Source organism: Gymnodraco acuticeps, unplaced genomic scaffold, assembly GCF_902827175.1.
Source record: "Gymnodraco acuticeps unplaced genomic scaffold, fGymAcu1.1, whole genome shotgun sequence".
Taxonomy (NCBI): domain Eukaryota; kingdom Metazoa; phylum Chordata; class Actinopteri; order Perciformes; family Bathydraconidae; genus Gymnodraco; species Gymnodraco acuticeps.
Window position 1 is genome coordinate 4,244,503 of NW_022990940.1, and position 15,982 is coordinate 4,260,484.

At 38.3% G+C, this 15,982-nt stretch overlaps 1 protein-coding gene across 1 annotated transcript in view; it reads right to left on the bottom strand.

Annotated features, from left to right (window-relative positions):
- Positions 1-229: 229 nt before the first annotated feature.
- The window catches only part of pth1r (parathyroid hormone 1 receptor), a 46,761-nt gene continuing 31,008 nt past the window's right edge, over positions 230-15,982 (bottom strand). The window contains exons 3-13 of the mRNA XM_034234426.1: positions 14,809-14,919; positions 14,450-14,571; positions 10,128-10,222; positions 8,153-8,339; positions 5,804-5,957; positions 5,258-5,318; positions 4,083-4,149; positions 3,850-3,944; positions 3,310-3,451; positions 2,946-2,987; positions 230-2,857 (exon numbers count right to left, since the gene is read on the bottom strand). Coding sequence (XP_034090317.1) covers positions 2,495-2,857; positions 2,946-2,987; positions 3,310-3,451; positions 3,850-3,944; positions 4,083-4,149; positions 5,258-5,318; positions 5,804-5,957; positions 8,153-8,339; positions 10,128-10,222; positions 14,450-14,571; positions 14,809-14,919 — 1,439 coding nt within the window. The 3' untranslated portion in view covers positions 230-2,494. The remainder of the gene's footprint in view (positions 2,858-2,945; positions 2,988-3,309; positions 3,452-3,849; positions 3,945-4,082; positions 4,150-5,257; positions 5,319-5,803; positions 5,958-8,152; positions 8,340-10,127; positions 10,223-14,449; positions 14,572-14,808; positions 14,920-15,982) is intronic.

Consider the following 15,982-nt stretch of genomic DNA (forward strand, 5'->3'; position numbering starts at 1 on the left):
CTCCAGCCTTTCACTGCAGCCTCCTGCAATAATGACCAACCCCCATGGAAATGTTTAAGATCTAAAACCCGCTTCTTTTCCACTGCTTATCATTGGTTCTTGTATATTCTTCTATATTGAGGTTACTGATATGTAGTTTCATTTTTTAAGCAATATAAAAGCAGGGCTATTTAGCTTCAAGCTATCATTATTCAGGAATGTGTAAATAGTGCATTTGTGAGGGATTATTTTCAGCTGCTGATTGTTACTCATTTGGTGGGCAATAATAGACATGTATGACGCAGAGGAATAGTTATTTTAGACTTTCTGTGTATCAGTTCTCTTTTTGTTCTGGTATCTTTATGGGATTTTTTGAAATAAGGAAACAAAGGTGATAACCAGCCTTTTAAAAGTTTTTTTTTTTTTTAAAGGGGGGTGGGAAAAGTTTGTAAAGATATCCGATTCATTTATTAAATACAAATTACTTTAATTTGTATTTATTTTTTGGATGCATTGTAACTCTGTATAGGCAGTAAGAGCTGGCCATGCTTTAACATTTTAAACCAGCCTCAAAGCAAACCTCTTAATGGATCTAGCATCAGGTGGAACACAGCTGAGAACACGATTCAGTCAGTGTGAAGTCATCAAAACAACAAAGAAGCAGGAGAACAAGAGAGCTTGAAGTTCATGACTGTAGGATTTAAAGAAATGCGAGAAAAAATACTGCGTAGAATATTAGCTTTGGTCACATAAAGTAAGTGATGTGAGGTAAAACTCTCACAACTCCATCAGACAGATAACCAAACAGTGATATATGACGCAATTCCAAGTAGAGCAACACAACTGCCTTAAATATTAATGATTGTGTTGTCAACGGAGTGTTTCGAATTGTTTTCTCATTTGTCTTAATGCTATTTACATTAGAATATTTGGAACGAAAACTCAATCTTTGTGGGGGCTATATTTCTGTATTTCTATCTACCTACCAGTAGCAAATCCTTTTTATGACAGAGGGTGGTTTTAAGACGTTTTGGTCAGTGTAAACAAGATGGATAATGAAAAACAAAGAAACACTTTAAAATACATGTTCTCTTTGGTTTAACAGATAATGTTTTCTTAACCAGCATTTCATGCAGATTAAGTGCGATAAATTACAAATTATGGAGTTTAAAATGTCTTGCAGAATGCTTACTTTGTTTGAATGCCATTCGTCACCTGTAAATATATTCGGCAGTTTTGTTTAGAAATATATACATTATCTAATATTGCAAACATTCCGTAAACAAACATGATAAAAAAAACATTAAAACATATAGCTTTATAACAAAACACATGAACACTATTAGCTCACAATTAGAATGCATTTCTGATCTTTGTAAACATTGTGACTTGTATATACTGTACACATCAAAAAGCAGCATACCACTGGACCATCTGTACAAATAACTGTGTGTTATTCATTTCTGAGTTTTCCTTCATTTCCACCAAAAATGTCACTCTTGGAATTCTTGTGGAATTTGAGATTTTCTTGGAATCCTCATTTAATTAACATTCCTCTGAAATAGGACTGCTTCCTGCACCCTGTGTTTTTAAAGGGGGTCCTGTCTTTTGAAAACTGTGTGGGAACATATGATACCTTTTAATTAAGTTTTTACCTCAACTAACTCTGTATCTGAGGCTAAGGAAAGAGACCGTCTTCAAAGAGATATTCTCACTGTGTGTAGCATTATGTTGTGCGTTTGTGTGACCTTGTAGAAACTTTGAATATGAAACATTCATTTGAACTCGTCAAAATCTGTTGTACTTAGAGAGGTGAATACTGGGTTTTTCTAAACATCTGAAATCATACAACATGTTAAATATATATTTTACAGCTTTAGATAACACACCCCTGGAGAAATGCTGACCATGACAATACACCACTTTAAAAGTATACAAATAGCTGAGCAACAAAAGAGGGCTTCAATTACCTGAGTACCTTCCCTTTTACACTGAAGTGGATTCATGTCTACGCACAACTAATGAGATACCATGCCAGAAAGCGAGAAAAGATGCCTCAAAAAATAGTAGCATTAACATTTTTTAGCTCACCCTACACCTACTTAGTCTGATCACACTGATGTAATCATGCATGCATGTGTCACTAAGTACACTCAAAATCCACCTGGTTTTACACCGGTGGTTAAGGCTTTTCCTGGCAAGTACTGCACTGTATTTAACCCCAGTTTGATGTATGCACAAAAAAATGAAACAATAGTCTGTTTTCATCCTTCTACACATTCAATGTGGCAGGTGGTTGGCGACAGAGTCCATCATCTCTCAAATGAAGGTGGCCCAGCACATAAAAGTGATACACCCTTATGCCTCGAACCTCATCTGTCGGGAACGTCCTGGCTTGATTCAAAGCAGAAAAAACTGTCAGTGTTGATGCACGCCGTCGTCCCCTTCAGACCCCCTGAGACTGATTTCATTTATTTTCTTCCAGTTTTCATCCCTACCAAAAGTGGCCTGGAGGTCACATGACTGTCTCCCTCTCCTCCTCCACCACAGGTGAGGGTTTCTCGTTCTCGCAGGGCCGAGTATGAGCCGAATGCTCCTCATCAGGAATGTGAAGCTCCTGTCCTGACGAGGGTAAAGAGTTCTCAGAGACAGAGCCGTTCTTCACGTACCCAGGCAGGTTCCTGTGCCCGTTAACAGGCACCGGCCCCAGCCTGGTGGTGAGGTGAAGGGCCAGCGGTCCTCTGGCAGTGACGTTGGTAACACTGGTGTGTGACACCATCGGACCATAGCTGTAAGTGTTGCTGCCGCTCCGAGCTTTCCTTTTGAAGTCCAGGGCCAAAGTCCTCCTGCTCCACGACTTTTTGATCTCAGCTTGCACCTGAGATCAAAAAGAAGTTACTCAGTCATGTAGGAGCTTAAAAATCATGCAGGAGCGCGTTGTGTAAGATGCCAAGCTGAGTTCTTACCTCCCCATTGCAAAAGCAGTATATAATTGCAACTAGGAATCCCTGGAAAAGAGAAGAGAATTATTTCATGAATATACAGACTAGCCGTGTTTAACAACATGACATTTGAGCTGTATAATTTGATATTTTGCATGGTATTTCTAATCATAAGCCATCCCTCTCTTCCTCTTTATCTAAATTGAAATCTAACTACAACCAAACATCTTAAAAGTAATCTGACAGGGTTTGGTTTTTTAATGATAACGATGCATTAACCATTACCAAACATGATCAGATCACATTTGTTCAACTTGAAAGGATACATTAATATGTATTGGGACCCTTAGAGCTAAATTAACATTTTCTGAAATTTCAGAAACTTTACTTGGAAGGAGTTGAACAGCATCTCATAGTGCATCTGGATCAGCCAGGGAACTCCAGACACCTCTGTATACGGCATGGCATGGAATATGATGTAGTGGACACCGAAGAGAGGCATCAACACCATCGTGGACTTCAACAGTTTTCTGTAACGGTAAGAAAACAGACAAACTTAACATAATACTACATAGTGTGCCAAACCATCTGCAGATTAAAGAGCTAAAACAGAAACAGAAAACAACAATCCTGAGTAGTTTCAAAGAAGGCTGATTCCAACAAGAATTCTGTTTGCAGCTCAAGTGTTAGCTATTGAAAGACATAACCTTGAATATTGTGAAAGGCCTTTTCCACATTTAGCAACCATTTGAAGCCAAAATCAATGAAATGCATTAGACTGACTAGTCGATAACACATTCAGCCTTACTTGTACATGTGGCCTGATGCAGTAAGAGTAAATATATTCATGGTTTTATTACACTGACAGTGATCCATACATCTGATGAATGAAGAGGAGCAGCTAGTCTTGTATATCTTGTCTCAGTACCTGTACTGTTGCCTGGTGTCACACCTGCCAGCATTTGTTTCTCGTAGTTTAGTTGCCAAGACTCTGATGATGTTCAGAAATAACATAAAATTGACCTGAAGAGAAAATAGGAACATAATGATATCAGTTAGTGTAATTATAAACCTAATGAGATGTTATCCAACAACTGTTATGCCACAGGTGTTATTTACTGCTCAGCAGGCGAGAGGTGCAAGCAGTGAGCATGTACTTACCACTATAGCTGCCAGGATTGGCACTTGGTATATCCATTTCAAATTGCCTGCACTTAAGTCCCAACACCTGCAGCAGATAAACAACATAAGGATCAGCAAAAGATGAGTAAGGATCTCGCTGCTAGCTGTGATGATCCAGGATCCCTCAGGTCACCAGCGGTGTCTCTGATTATCACTGCCATCATTTCATACTAATCATAGGATTTAGACGGAGATTTACCCACCATATTTGCTCTATCTTCCCCCATCGCTCAAATTGATTCGATATAAGTATCATATAAAACCACTGAGAAATTAATTTGAGTCATTTCCTTCCTACTGAATTGATTCATAACCCTTGGGCTTCACATCAAGCCCCCTTATGTTTCAAAGGTTTTCGTACTTCTGAAAATGCTTTTTAGTATTCCTTTGAAATAGAAAACCTTAGGCTTCAGTTGGTATAAAATATTGTTAATTTTTCCAAAAGCTACCAAGTAGGGCACTGTCCTGTTTTTGAACCACGTGATTTTCCTGTCCTTTTGGGGCAAATATCACAGAACTGGGTAAAAACGTTAACAGTGGGTCAGTATTACCAGTGTGGTCCGCTGTAAATAGGTTTGATTTTCAGCCAAATGTTTATTACATCCCAAATAATTTACTACAGCTTTGGTTACTATCAAACTTAGTTTGTTTTCCTGCCCAAAATGCGTGGCAGGGAGCTGCTCTCCTGCTGAATGATAAGTGAAATATGTGCTGGACATCAGCCGGATACCAGCTTAGCCGTAAGCTCTCAGCTCCATGGTCCTTCATGTTTGACTGTGGTCCAGGACCAATGTGGAGACTACAGCTAGTCAGTAAGAGGGGGGTCCACGGTCCTCAAAGTTGGTTTAAGGCAGTATTCTCTGAAGGTATTCTCTCCACTTTAATTCTTCACAGCTTTTAAAGCTGTCCTCAAGCTTTACTACGCAAGTGTATGGTGTACTCGGTAATCAGAATCTGTGAAGAATGCGATATTGTTATCTTGAACCTTAGATATGCTGTTGTTACAGCCTTATGTGGATATGCAAATCTGTTGAAGGAGAATTTCCGCAGATCCCACATCTGATCAGCGAAGTAAAACTACTGAGGCCAAATGTAATTCTCTCTATATTTATGTACCAAGATATATAAAATATGTATTTTTACAGATCACTTACTCTGTGTCTGCAAACGTGGCTCTCATAGTTGCCCAAACTGTCACAACCATAGCTGGTACTCCTGAGAAATACAATTAAACCAATTAAAGATGCTGTGATAAAATAACCATTACTATAATATATATATATATATATATATATATATATATATATATATAGAATAATCTCAATAAGTCTTTAAAAAATCCATTATTTGTCAGTATTGGTAGAACCCGGGTAGCACAGCATCCACATTGTATGCGCTGTGCTTAAGTCACTTACACGCACAGTGTGTACAATGCAGGAACTGTAAAGCCCATATTCAGCCAGTGTGTTTACTGTTTACAGGTATGAGTCATTCTCTACTGTCCTGAGATATATATATATATATAAAATGCAATATCAGGGATATGACAGCAGATTTCTCTCTCTTTTTAACATGATTAATCAGACCATAACAACCTTACAAAATACTTAACATATTTAATGTTTTAATTAGCATTGGCAAGTCCACTAATCATATTGCAATCACATGCATGTGTAGAATGTAAATGAAACATAACTCACCCCATCCAATCAGAGTAAATCCCCATAGATATTTTCTGTCTGAGAAGAAGGTCATAAAGATGAGGCTGTGGAGGTAAAGACCTTCCACAAGGATCCAGTAGTAATTGGTCGCCAGAAAGTACAAGAACAAGGTCACAACCACCTTGCAGCTGATCTATACACAAACAACAGAAAAGGAAAACTGATTTAATCAATACCCACACCGACAAAAAGTCCCACTTTTTGAACACTTTCCAGAAAACTGTAAGAGTCCATCAAAACAGACAGCTGCAGCTGACTGAATGCATGCTTTCGGAGACCCTCATTAGTACAAGAAAGACCATGAAAGTGGATCACATCTTTCCAGTTTTCAGATCCTTTAATTGGCTAACGTGTGTCTAAGAATTGGTAACTTGATAACTGAAGATGTTCTACTACGGGACATTCCTGGGAGGCTGAAATGAGGTCAACAAATGAGTTTGTGAAGCTTCTTGTGTTGATGTATTCATTCATGTGTATCACCCCGCTACTTCAGCACTCAACACCTCCATCTTGGCTGGCTTCAACCTCCTCTCTGCTCAGATACGACATTGTATTAGCAAGAAACTATGGAGACATCACTTTGATGACATTGCTACAGATGAGATGCAGTTGGTGTTTGATGTCAGACAACATAATGCCATCTATAATCAGTATAGAAGGAAGACGTTTTTTTCTGAGAGCGAACAGTCTAATTATACTGATTTGCACAAAAAATGTACATAATTTAAATAATGTTAGTGCTTGTGTTATTCACACCCTGTTATTTGTCTCTGACACAGTGTCTTGATTCATTATCTACACTTGTTGAAGCCCAAGCTTTATTCTAATGTTATTCTTTAAAAGTGCAATCACAAGTTCACTTGAAAAATGAACTTTTTATAGATAAGTATACTTAAACTTCGCCTTTAATTTACAGCATTTTCTTGCTGATCATAATTTGGTGGAATAAACAGGGTCTAGTCAAGTCAATTTGATCAATTCAGCTCTCTATCCTCCATCCCTCTGTAGTTAGCCCCTCAATTTGGGTTTATAAATATAAATAAATAATAAAACCTATTATGTTCTTGTTGCATTGACAGAAAGTCCCAGAAGTCTTTATTAATTTAGTCAGTCATCGATTCGGCTCAACCTCCACACTGTGGTCTAGCTTTGGTTGTTCATCAATGTGTATTCTAAAAAGCATTTCTGGGCTACAGCAGGGATTTAGCCATGGGGACTTTGGATATTTTTGTTTTCTACAAACACATTTTTTTCCAATTTCTTTAATACAACTGATTTTAAAAGCTTGAGTATAAGGTTCTTGTTACGGACTAAAAATAATGCAGATGTTTAGGAGTCTGATGTTTGATGATGAATGTTGATGAATATGCTGTCAGCAAATGAAATGTGCAAATGAAAGGTAACATGAAACCTTTTAGCACTAAAACTATAGATCAACAGAGATATTTTTAATAGTATTAGTGTTGAACAATGGCCAATTTCTATTTTCATTAGAGCGGTTATTTGCTACATACTTGACTGGCAGTACTGATTCCTTAGATAGAGAGGAAGTTCCGAACCAAAACAAATATGTACTTGAAGATCAAATATCACAAGTGCCTTAACAATTAAACATTCCTCCTAAATAATAATGTAAAAGTGTTTCCAATTATAATAAAAATGCCTCTTTAATAAAAAACTAAAGCCAAAATAAAACTCTAGCCATTATTTAAGGCAAGAATAAACTCTTGCACAAATACAATCTGCACTGAAGCAGGTTACCTAGGAGAAGAGCGATATCAATATTCGCTCCAAGTTTGCATATGCTTAATCCAGTGAAACACAATTTAGAGCCAGGATGTGCCCACTAAATAAATTGCACAAATTGTTTATTTGCGTTTTTAAGCATGCGTGAAAAGTGTCCAGTCTTCACCCATTTTTGAAACCTGACTCTGAAAGGGAAAGCCAAGTACTGGCCTAGTAAAAGCTTGGCATGGGGACAAACCGTGCCGTTTATTTGCTCCAGCACGGGAAATGCAGGTGAGACTTGCAAATTACAACTTCCTTTTTGGAAGCAAAACGTTAATGCCCAACTACACGATAAGTTCAATGATCTGTTCATGAAACACAATGAAACAAGGAGGATTCCTGTTAGGACTTTCATAAAAAACAGTTAATCCTTCATTGGCCTGATGGCACACTGTACCTATATCAATACTGTATGTTACATTGAAAAAGTACCATTATGTGTCTTTTCGCTTGCTGTGGCATACACATGATTTTCAGTGAGTGGTTTTCCCTTAATCTTTTCTCCGTTAAGGTCAGAGTGTGCTGTGCTGGTGTACTTACAAACTGTGTTTTGTTGGCTGGCGGAGCCTCAGTGATGGACTTGAGGTCTTCCACGGTGACTCTTTCCATGTTCTCTACGGCTGATCCAGAGTAGAGCACAACATCTTTCACAAAAATACTGATAGCTCTTAGCATGTAGGACACAAATAAGTGCATGTGGATGTAGTTCCTGGTGCAGTGCAATCGTCTAGGGAGAAAACAAACAAGAGCGGCAAGGTCAAAAGAGAGACCTTTGGTAAATTGTATGTGTGTGTGTGTGTGTGTGTGTGTGTGTGTGTGTGTGTGTGTGTGTGTGTGTGTGTGTGTGTGTGCTGGCACAACTTCATGTAATTGTGTGCAAGTACTTTCAAACACACACACACACACACACACACACACACACACACACACACACACACACACACACACACACACACACACACACACACACACACACACACATCCTAATTAGAGCCAGCTGAGTTCCACGCTGCTGACTATAACACATTCTTGAGATTTAGGGGCTTGAGATGCACAAATATTGAATTGCTCCGCTCAAAGGGAGCTGTAAAAACCAAAATTGCAAGCATGTGTTGAGAAAAGCATGCAAATTTGCTTCCAGACGATCACGAGTTTATCTGTCAAAAGTTCATCCAAAACATCCTGTCTGAACATTTACTGTGGAGCGGGCCTTTGGGGGGATGCTCCAGCATTTGAATATGCTATACAAATACAATAAAAACTAATAATACAACTGAATGTTCATAATATTTTAATTCATTCTAAAAGCCAACGTGAACAATACTGCTTATAGGAGAAACAAATCTATTCGTTATTAGCTATTTTTCTTCTAAAGCCTCATTAATGAGCTGAATATTTGGCAAGCTATCCTTAGAGAGATATTGATTTAAGGGGAAAACTAATCTAGCGCACATTTCCCTCGTGAAAAATTATGAACACAACTTCTAATGTCAAATATCCCTTTTCTCTCCCTGGAAAACATTTACGAGCTCTCCTGTCCAAAAGCTGACATGTTCAAGGGGAGACATGGCTGGAGAGCTCCGGAGCCAGAATGTCAGAAGGGCCCATGGGATAACTTATTAAACTAATTTGGCCCATAGATTTCCTGGTGCCAGTTGGGAGCGTTCCTAAAGCCGTCTGACTGCCTGCCTGTATGGTAAGTCACGCTGGTGGGAACATTGGTAAACAGCGCCTTCACATCGATTCCTGATACTCCCCATGCTTAACATATAAGCAAATAAGGACAAATGTGCCCTGCATTAATTAGCTGGGAAAAAAACAAACTGTTGCCTCAAAAATTAAATGAATTCAACCTTGTTTTAGGGTTTTTCTTTAATGATCAAATATATATTTAACATTCCTACAGTAGGAGAAGCAAAGCTGTTCAAATGCAATAGCTTAGAATTTCCCTCTCAATTATTCACATTTTTAAGCACTTCCCTATTTTCTTTATTTGTGGGAGTAGTAGAGGGAAAGGATAAAGGCAAAAGGCTTAAGACCTGTAATCTTTGCAAGCATATCGGAATAACAGAATCAATATCCGAGCTTTGGCTGTTGTTCATTGAGTCTTGAAATCAGCATAAACATAACAAAGAACTTAAATGTCACAGCGCTCCTGCAAGCCTGAAGGCAGATTCTTCCTCAAAGGTGGATATATCATAGTCTGTTAAAACTCAAAGTAAAGATCAAAGGTAATGTTTGATTCAGTTTGCATGCTTCGTGTTTTTGTCGTGACACACTCCATCGCATGCTTATAAAGGCTGTGGCATATCGCATGATTTCATGACAAAGCCATTAAGCCATCACAACATTAAAATGCTTTCTGTTATCTATGTTTGCGACGTATAACATGGTAAGACATTTTCATTGTGCCATCATGCTGGTAAACCTTTACACTCTGTTTCGATCCCTGCTTCATTTGGGAGCCTCTGTGGTTGAAAGGATTAATTGGAACATTTTCACTGCATCGACTCACCGAAAATATCCCAAGATGACGACAGCAACCATGAGTGATCCCAGAGAGATGGAGTACCCGACTGTGTAGATGAGATACAGACGGTGAAAGACCTCCTGTGGAAAGAGCATTGTTTGTTACAAAATCAACAGGCTTCAAAATGGATAACAATACTGAGACAGGACTACAGCACATCCTTCCTTATACCCTTGCCACATGAGGACGATAACGGACCGCAATCGTTATCAAAAAAGTCTTCCGTCCACACGAGACCGCTCGAAACGCTGTAGTACATATGCCAGGCCTGTGAGTGGCGCTGTAGTCCTGCACAAAAGCAGCAAAGAAGACTTCCCGCGCATGGTTGGACCGTTTTCGTCCTCGTGTGGCAAGGGCATTAGTGCATTGTAGTGCCTATTCAAATTAAATACCTGCAGTTTGTGTCAAAGAACTCGAAAACAAACTAGAAAATGTATGAATTGTAACAATTGCCTTAGTAATAGGACATGTCGACAATAGAAAGTAAATAGATCAAAACAAATCTTGTGCACGCTTGTACTTAATTACGATTTATTGTTTGCTCATCTGCTAACGAAAATGTTCAATATGCCTCAGTTACCGCAATGTAATGTCATTTAATGCTGCTTTCATAAAAATGTTTTTCCAACGGTTGGAAAATAACATGCATACTCAAAGGGGTTTTATTTCGTTTTACGGAAGCAGATACATTGAATAACTAGTTAACATATTTGTTTGTTGAATGTTTTTAGTTACTTGATTTAAGCCACTGCAGTATCAGTTTATTCTTAGTGCTTAGTAACATTACTATCAGGTACATTATTATTGACTACCTTACTTAAGTCATTTTATTAGAAAGAGCATGTGTTTACAGCATTCGCCCTATATTGGAATATCTTCCCTTTAAATATGCCATTGCCACCTGGTGACAGAAATGTCTCAAACACTCAGACATTTCTGATGGAAAACAGCATTTGACATGGGTGGCGGGACTGAGAAAGGCTGGGTGGGGCGGTTTGATCTTCAGTCGTGAGCTGGCAGCCAGAAGAGAGCCAGTCCTTCTATGCATCCACATGCTGAGAAGGGGGTTAAGAGCCCCGTGTGACGTAACTGCTGTTATCATTTAGCATCAGGGTCCAGAAAAACAAAGTTGTGTCTAAGTTGTGGTGGTGGTCTGCGGCATGGCAGTTGAGCTGTGTGGGGCTTTCATTTGTGCATATGTATTTGTCATTAACTGCTGCAACCGCTCCCTCGGGATCCCATCAACATAAACATGTGAAGTCATAGAGAAACTGAAGGGCGCCATGATGAGGTTGTGCCCACATCCTCGACACCACATTCACACAGCCGAGAGGAAAATGTATGTGGAACATACAGCTGATGATTTTACCAACCCATGGCACAAATGTGTAAAAAAAGTAATTCAACGTTTCTAAAAATGAGTAACTGAGTCCTCCTCTTCTCTTTGTCCCCTATTAGCCAAGTGCAAAAACATTTCGTAACCACTAGCAACACTGCAGAGCCACTAAATACCAACCTCTAATTTGGTAATAATACACCTAATTAATTTAAAGGCTATTGAAGGCTTTATATTCAAGACTGTACAACAAATGTTTTAAGACCATAAAGAAAATACAATAAAAAGTCCTTTAAAAGCCATGTCAGCATCATTAGGTACTGTGCACAATGCATTTTTTACTGATACACATTTGTCCATATATAAACAATAAGAGCTGAGTTTTGACCATTTATAGCCTTACAGCAGTTTTCCACCCTACTTACAATACCCAGTAGTCCTATTCACTACCAGTGTTATGTACTGACATCCAATCTTTACACAGTGATAGAGAAAGAAACAAAACTGCGGTCAGGGTCACCTTTGTCAGTCACATGGGGAGGACGGAGGAGCAGGAGGTTGCTTTGCCTGCTTTACAAAAATGTTCTCTACAAGCGCTGTGGTGTGATGGTGATGTCAGTGCCCTTATATTATTTATGATCCCACGTTTGACTCTCGCATGCAGACCCTGTTGGATTTTATGTTACAGATGGTTTAGCCGAACGCTGTGTTAGATATTAGTGGTTTAATATAAACAAGACACAATAGTGATGTTATGATTAGAAATTGTAAACGTGGTATGATGGTTGTTATCTGGGTTAATGGTAAGACACAGTGATGTGGCCTTCAATATACTGTGTTATTTGTATCCCTATTGATGCTAATATATGATGTTATGTAAGTGTATTTAAAGTTGTTGCAAATGTTTGCTTGTGTGAAATGTACAATTATTGTATTGCATACTGATATTACACAACAACTACTGTTTTATAGTACTGTGTGCATGTACTTTCGTGACAAAATAAAGATAGAGAGAGGGTTTCAACTACTGATGTAGGCTCTTCTCCTAAACTGTTGGTACTTATACCTAGGAAAGTAATAATAATAATAATAACTTTATTTATATAGCACCTTTCATACAGGGGATTGCAGTTCAAAGTGCTTTACATCAGTAAAAAACAAGACATAAAATCAGTGTAAAACAAGCAGCAAGAGCAACGCATAAAATGGGATAAAATAATTAAAAATAAAAACATGGGGAATATAACATAGAGAAATAGTGCAATGTCAATCACAGAGAATAGTGCAGTATAATAGTGTAAAATCAGTAAAATGCTTTGGTAAAGAGATTTTAAGGTTTAAGGTTTTAAGCTGCCTTTTAAAAATGCCTAATGTATTGGCTTCCCTAATATTGTTGGGTAACGTGATCCACAGTTTTGGGGCGTAATTTACAAAGGCTGCATCACCGATCTTCTTATGACTCTTTCTGGTAATGCAATATAACTTGTATATGACGCAAGTAATCAGTTAAAATACATTCCATTCAATTGTGAGACATGATTGGTAATGTATGATAAAACAGTTGTGCGTCAGTCCTACTGCTATAGGTGAGGGTTGATGGTTCCAAAATCATAATATTTTCCCCAATAGGAGAACGCTGTTTGTGTCCCGTGTGAAACAAGAAATCACTGTTGATTTATTTGTTACATCTGTACTTAATGAAGACAACTTGCATATTTATTTAACCCAAACCACCATATTTTCGGTATCCTCTCTAAGTGGTTTGTTGCCTTGTTTTGCTGGATATTCAAAAATAACTCTTATTGTATAAGGATACATTGACTGATGAGGCAGGCATGGAACAATGATCATCCCCATGTCAGCTTTGCTCTTCAATAATCATCAATCATAACCACAGCAAACGACAATAAAAAAATACAAATAAATCACAAAGCTAGCCTGGGACTATTCAAGCAAGTAGCCGAAAACACAAAACACACACAGTTTCTGTTGTGCTTCTTCTGCAGCTATTTTTGATTGTTTACTGTATGTATAATGATTGCAATGAAAAAAGTGTACCTCCATGTTCAACCCAATGTTTCAATGTGACAATGTTTTTCAAAGTGAGGTTCATAAAAAAAATGGCTCTCTGCGTCAGGGGTAACAGACCTAGTTTGGTAGCAGAGTGCTGATCTGAATCCCATCAAACACCTTGAGGACACCTGGGACGAGGTTAGACACCCAGCTGTGGGTCTTATCACCAATCACTGGAACCTGGCTGCAGAGATTTGCTCCCATTCAGCCTGGTTTCAAAATGTGGGTGTAATGTTTGGCTGTGCGCATACTTGTGATAATTCAGGGCATATACATTTAACTAATTACAAGATTTGAGTTCATTCATGAAAAACAACAAACTAAGATAACTGGTAGCCTCAAATGGCTACTGTGGGACACTTCTTTTTTAAAGTTTGATTACTTCAATACCAGGAAAGCAGCATGACTCCAGTACATTTTGGTTTTCATCTCTTTTATCCCTGTGTGGCTGCCGTGAAGTTGTCTATGCGGTTTAGTCATTATTGGTGACTTCTTAGACTTCTTTGAAATTGAATGCTTTTTGAGAAGTTTTGCAATTAGCAATTAAGTCAGTGTAGCAATCCCTTTAGTTTATACTGACATTCAGCTGATTGAAGTCTCATATTATCGAAAAGCCACCACATTGCCATACTGTCATTATCTTCCCGTCATTATCTCTACATTTCACTCAATAAGACTCAATTTCATTTGTACTGTGCATTACTTAGCAGGCATGCTGACAATGTGCTACACATTTAAAAGGGGTCATAATTGCAGGGTAAAACGGTGCATCAAATGCCTAGAAGGCTGAAATATCTAAAGCATTACAATGAACGTGATGCATTGACAAAGGCTATTCTGGAGGAAGACACTGTAACTGTGACCATGAGCATGGAAATGGCGATGAGACGGACCTTACCCTTTCATGGCTAGGGTTGTAATGGAGGAGGAATTTTGAACATTCGTTATAATTGGCCCACGTCTTGTTGGCTGTGGCCAGTTCCCACGTTCCGTTGTTGTCACACCGACGGTATGCCAGTCCTAGACATCAAACAGAAAAGGCTATTTTTAATTACAGATTTTGCCACTTGTTTTTCAACACAAGCAATTACTCATCCTCAGCTTGCTTCTTAATTGGACCTGAATAATTGTTGAACTTGAGAAAGAGGTTAGGAAGCCAAGTTATGATTACAGTACGTTAGCATCCGGGGCCTGGTGCTCTTTGAGCAGCTGGAAAAAAGCATTACGGTTTCAGCTGTATCCGGGGCTAGGGCTCACCTTTATGGTTGAAGTCATGGATATACTCCGGACAGGTGGTTGATACAAGCTTTCCCGGAGGCCCTCCAGGCCAACAAACAATGCCGTCCCATTCTGGTGAGCAGTAACTTTCTGAGGAGACAACAGCATTACTGACTTTTAAATCTAGAACCACAGAGTGTTGTTCTCCCTCTGCTGCAGCATTACATGTCTGTAGGCATTTACAAGAGAAGAAGTGCAGCATGTTGCCAAGGATTATGTTTTCCTTTGAAAAGTAGGCCAGGTATGAACTTTACACAGTATGTAAATCAGCACTGTTAAACAGCCTTGTAATGTGTGGTGAGTCTTTGTTGTGTTTAAAGAAAGCCTTGGTTATGGGGAAAACAAAAACCCAATCATTGCTCATACAATTAAGATTAGCAAAAATTCTAATTTCCCACATGCAGATAACAAGTTGTCCATTGAATCTGGTTTGTTGATTAAGGCTTGTTTGTGAGTTGCAGCATATTTAATGAATGTTTTCTTCTTGATAGCATCATATTGTTTTTTTGCTGTATGCTATTCATTTCAGATTGGATCTCATTAAAAAAATATTTCCTGCCACACTGCATTGTAGTACTCTTAGTATCTTATTATGGCGAAATACTAATGAGTGGTGGTTGTATGCTTCCGTCAACAAGTCATGATGCAGTTTACATCAACTTCTTTCCAAAATGTCATCACTTTATAAGTTTTATTTTATTAGACATGTGTTAAACTATCATAACAAGCATATTCTTTCTTTTTTGTTTGTTGCCAAAACCCTGTTTCGTTAGATCGCAGTGATCTTGGCTTTTGACCACCTTAACCCAATAAAATAATCCCTGACTCCAAGCTGACATTTATTTGTGACCATCCACAAACATATAATAACCTGTTACAAAGGCATAATAAAAGCTATGTTGAATATAGAAATGTAAAAATATTGGAAAGTTTCCCTTCTGTCTCATTAGTTTGATATTGACAAGCACTAATGAGGCATGCTAGTGAACAGTTTAATATAGATTTTCTTCTCTTCAAGTTATATTAAAAATATGAATATTTGCCGATCTCATGGCTGACCAAGAGTCCAAAACTTTAATATAATCCATTAATTATTATTTACGAGATGCTGGAAACAAGGGGTTTGCCATTTTGCCTGGTTTACTAACTGTAA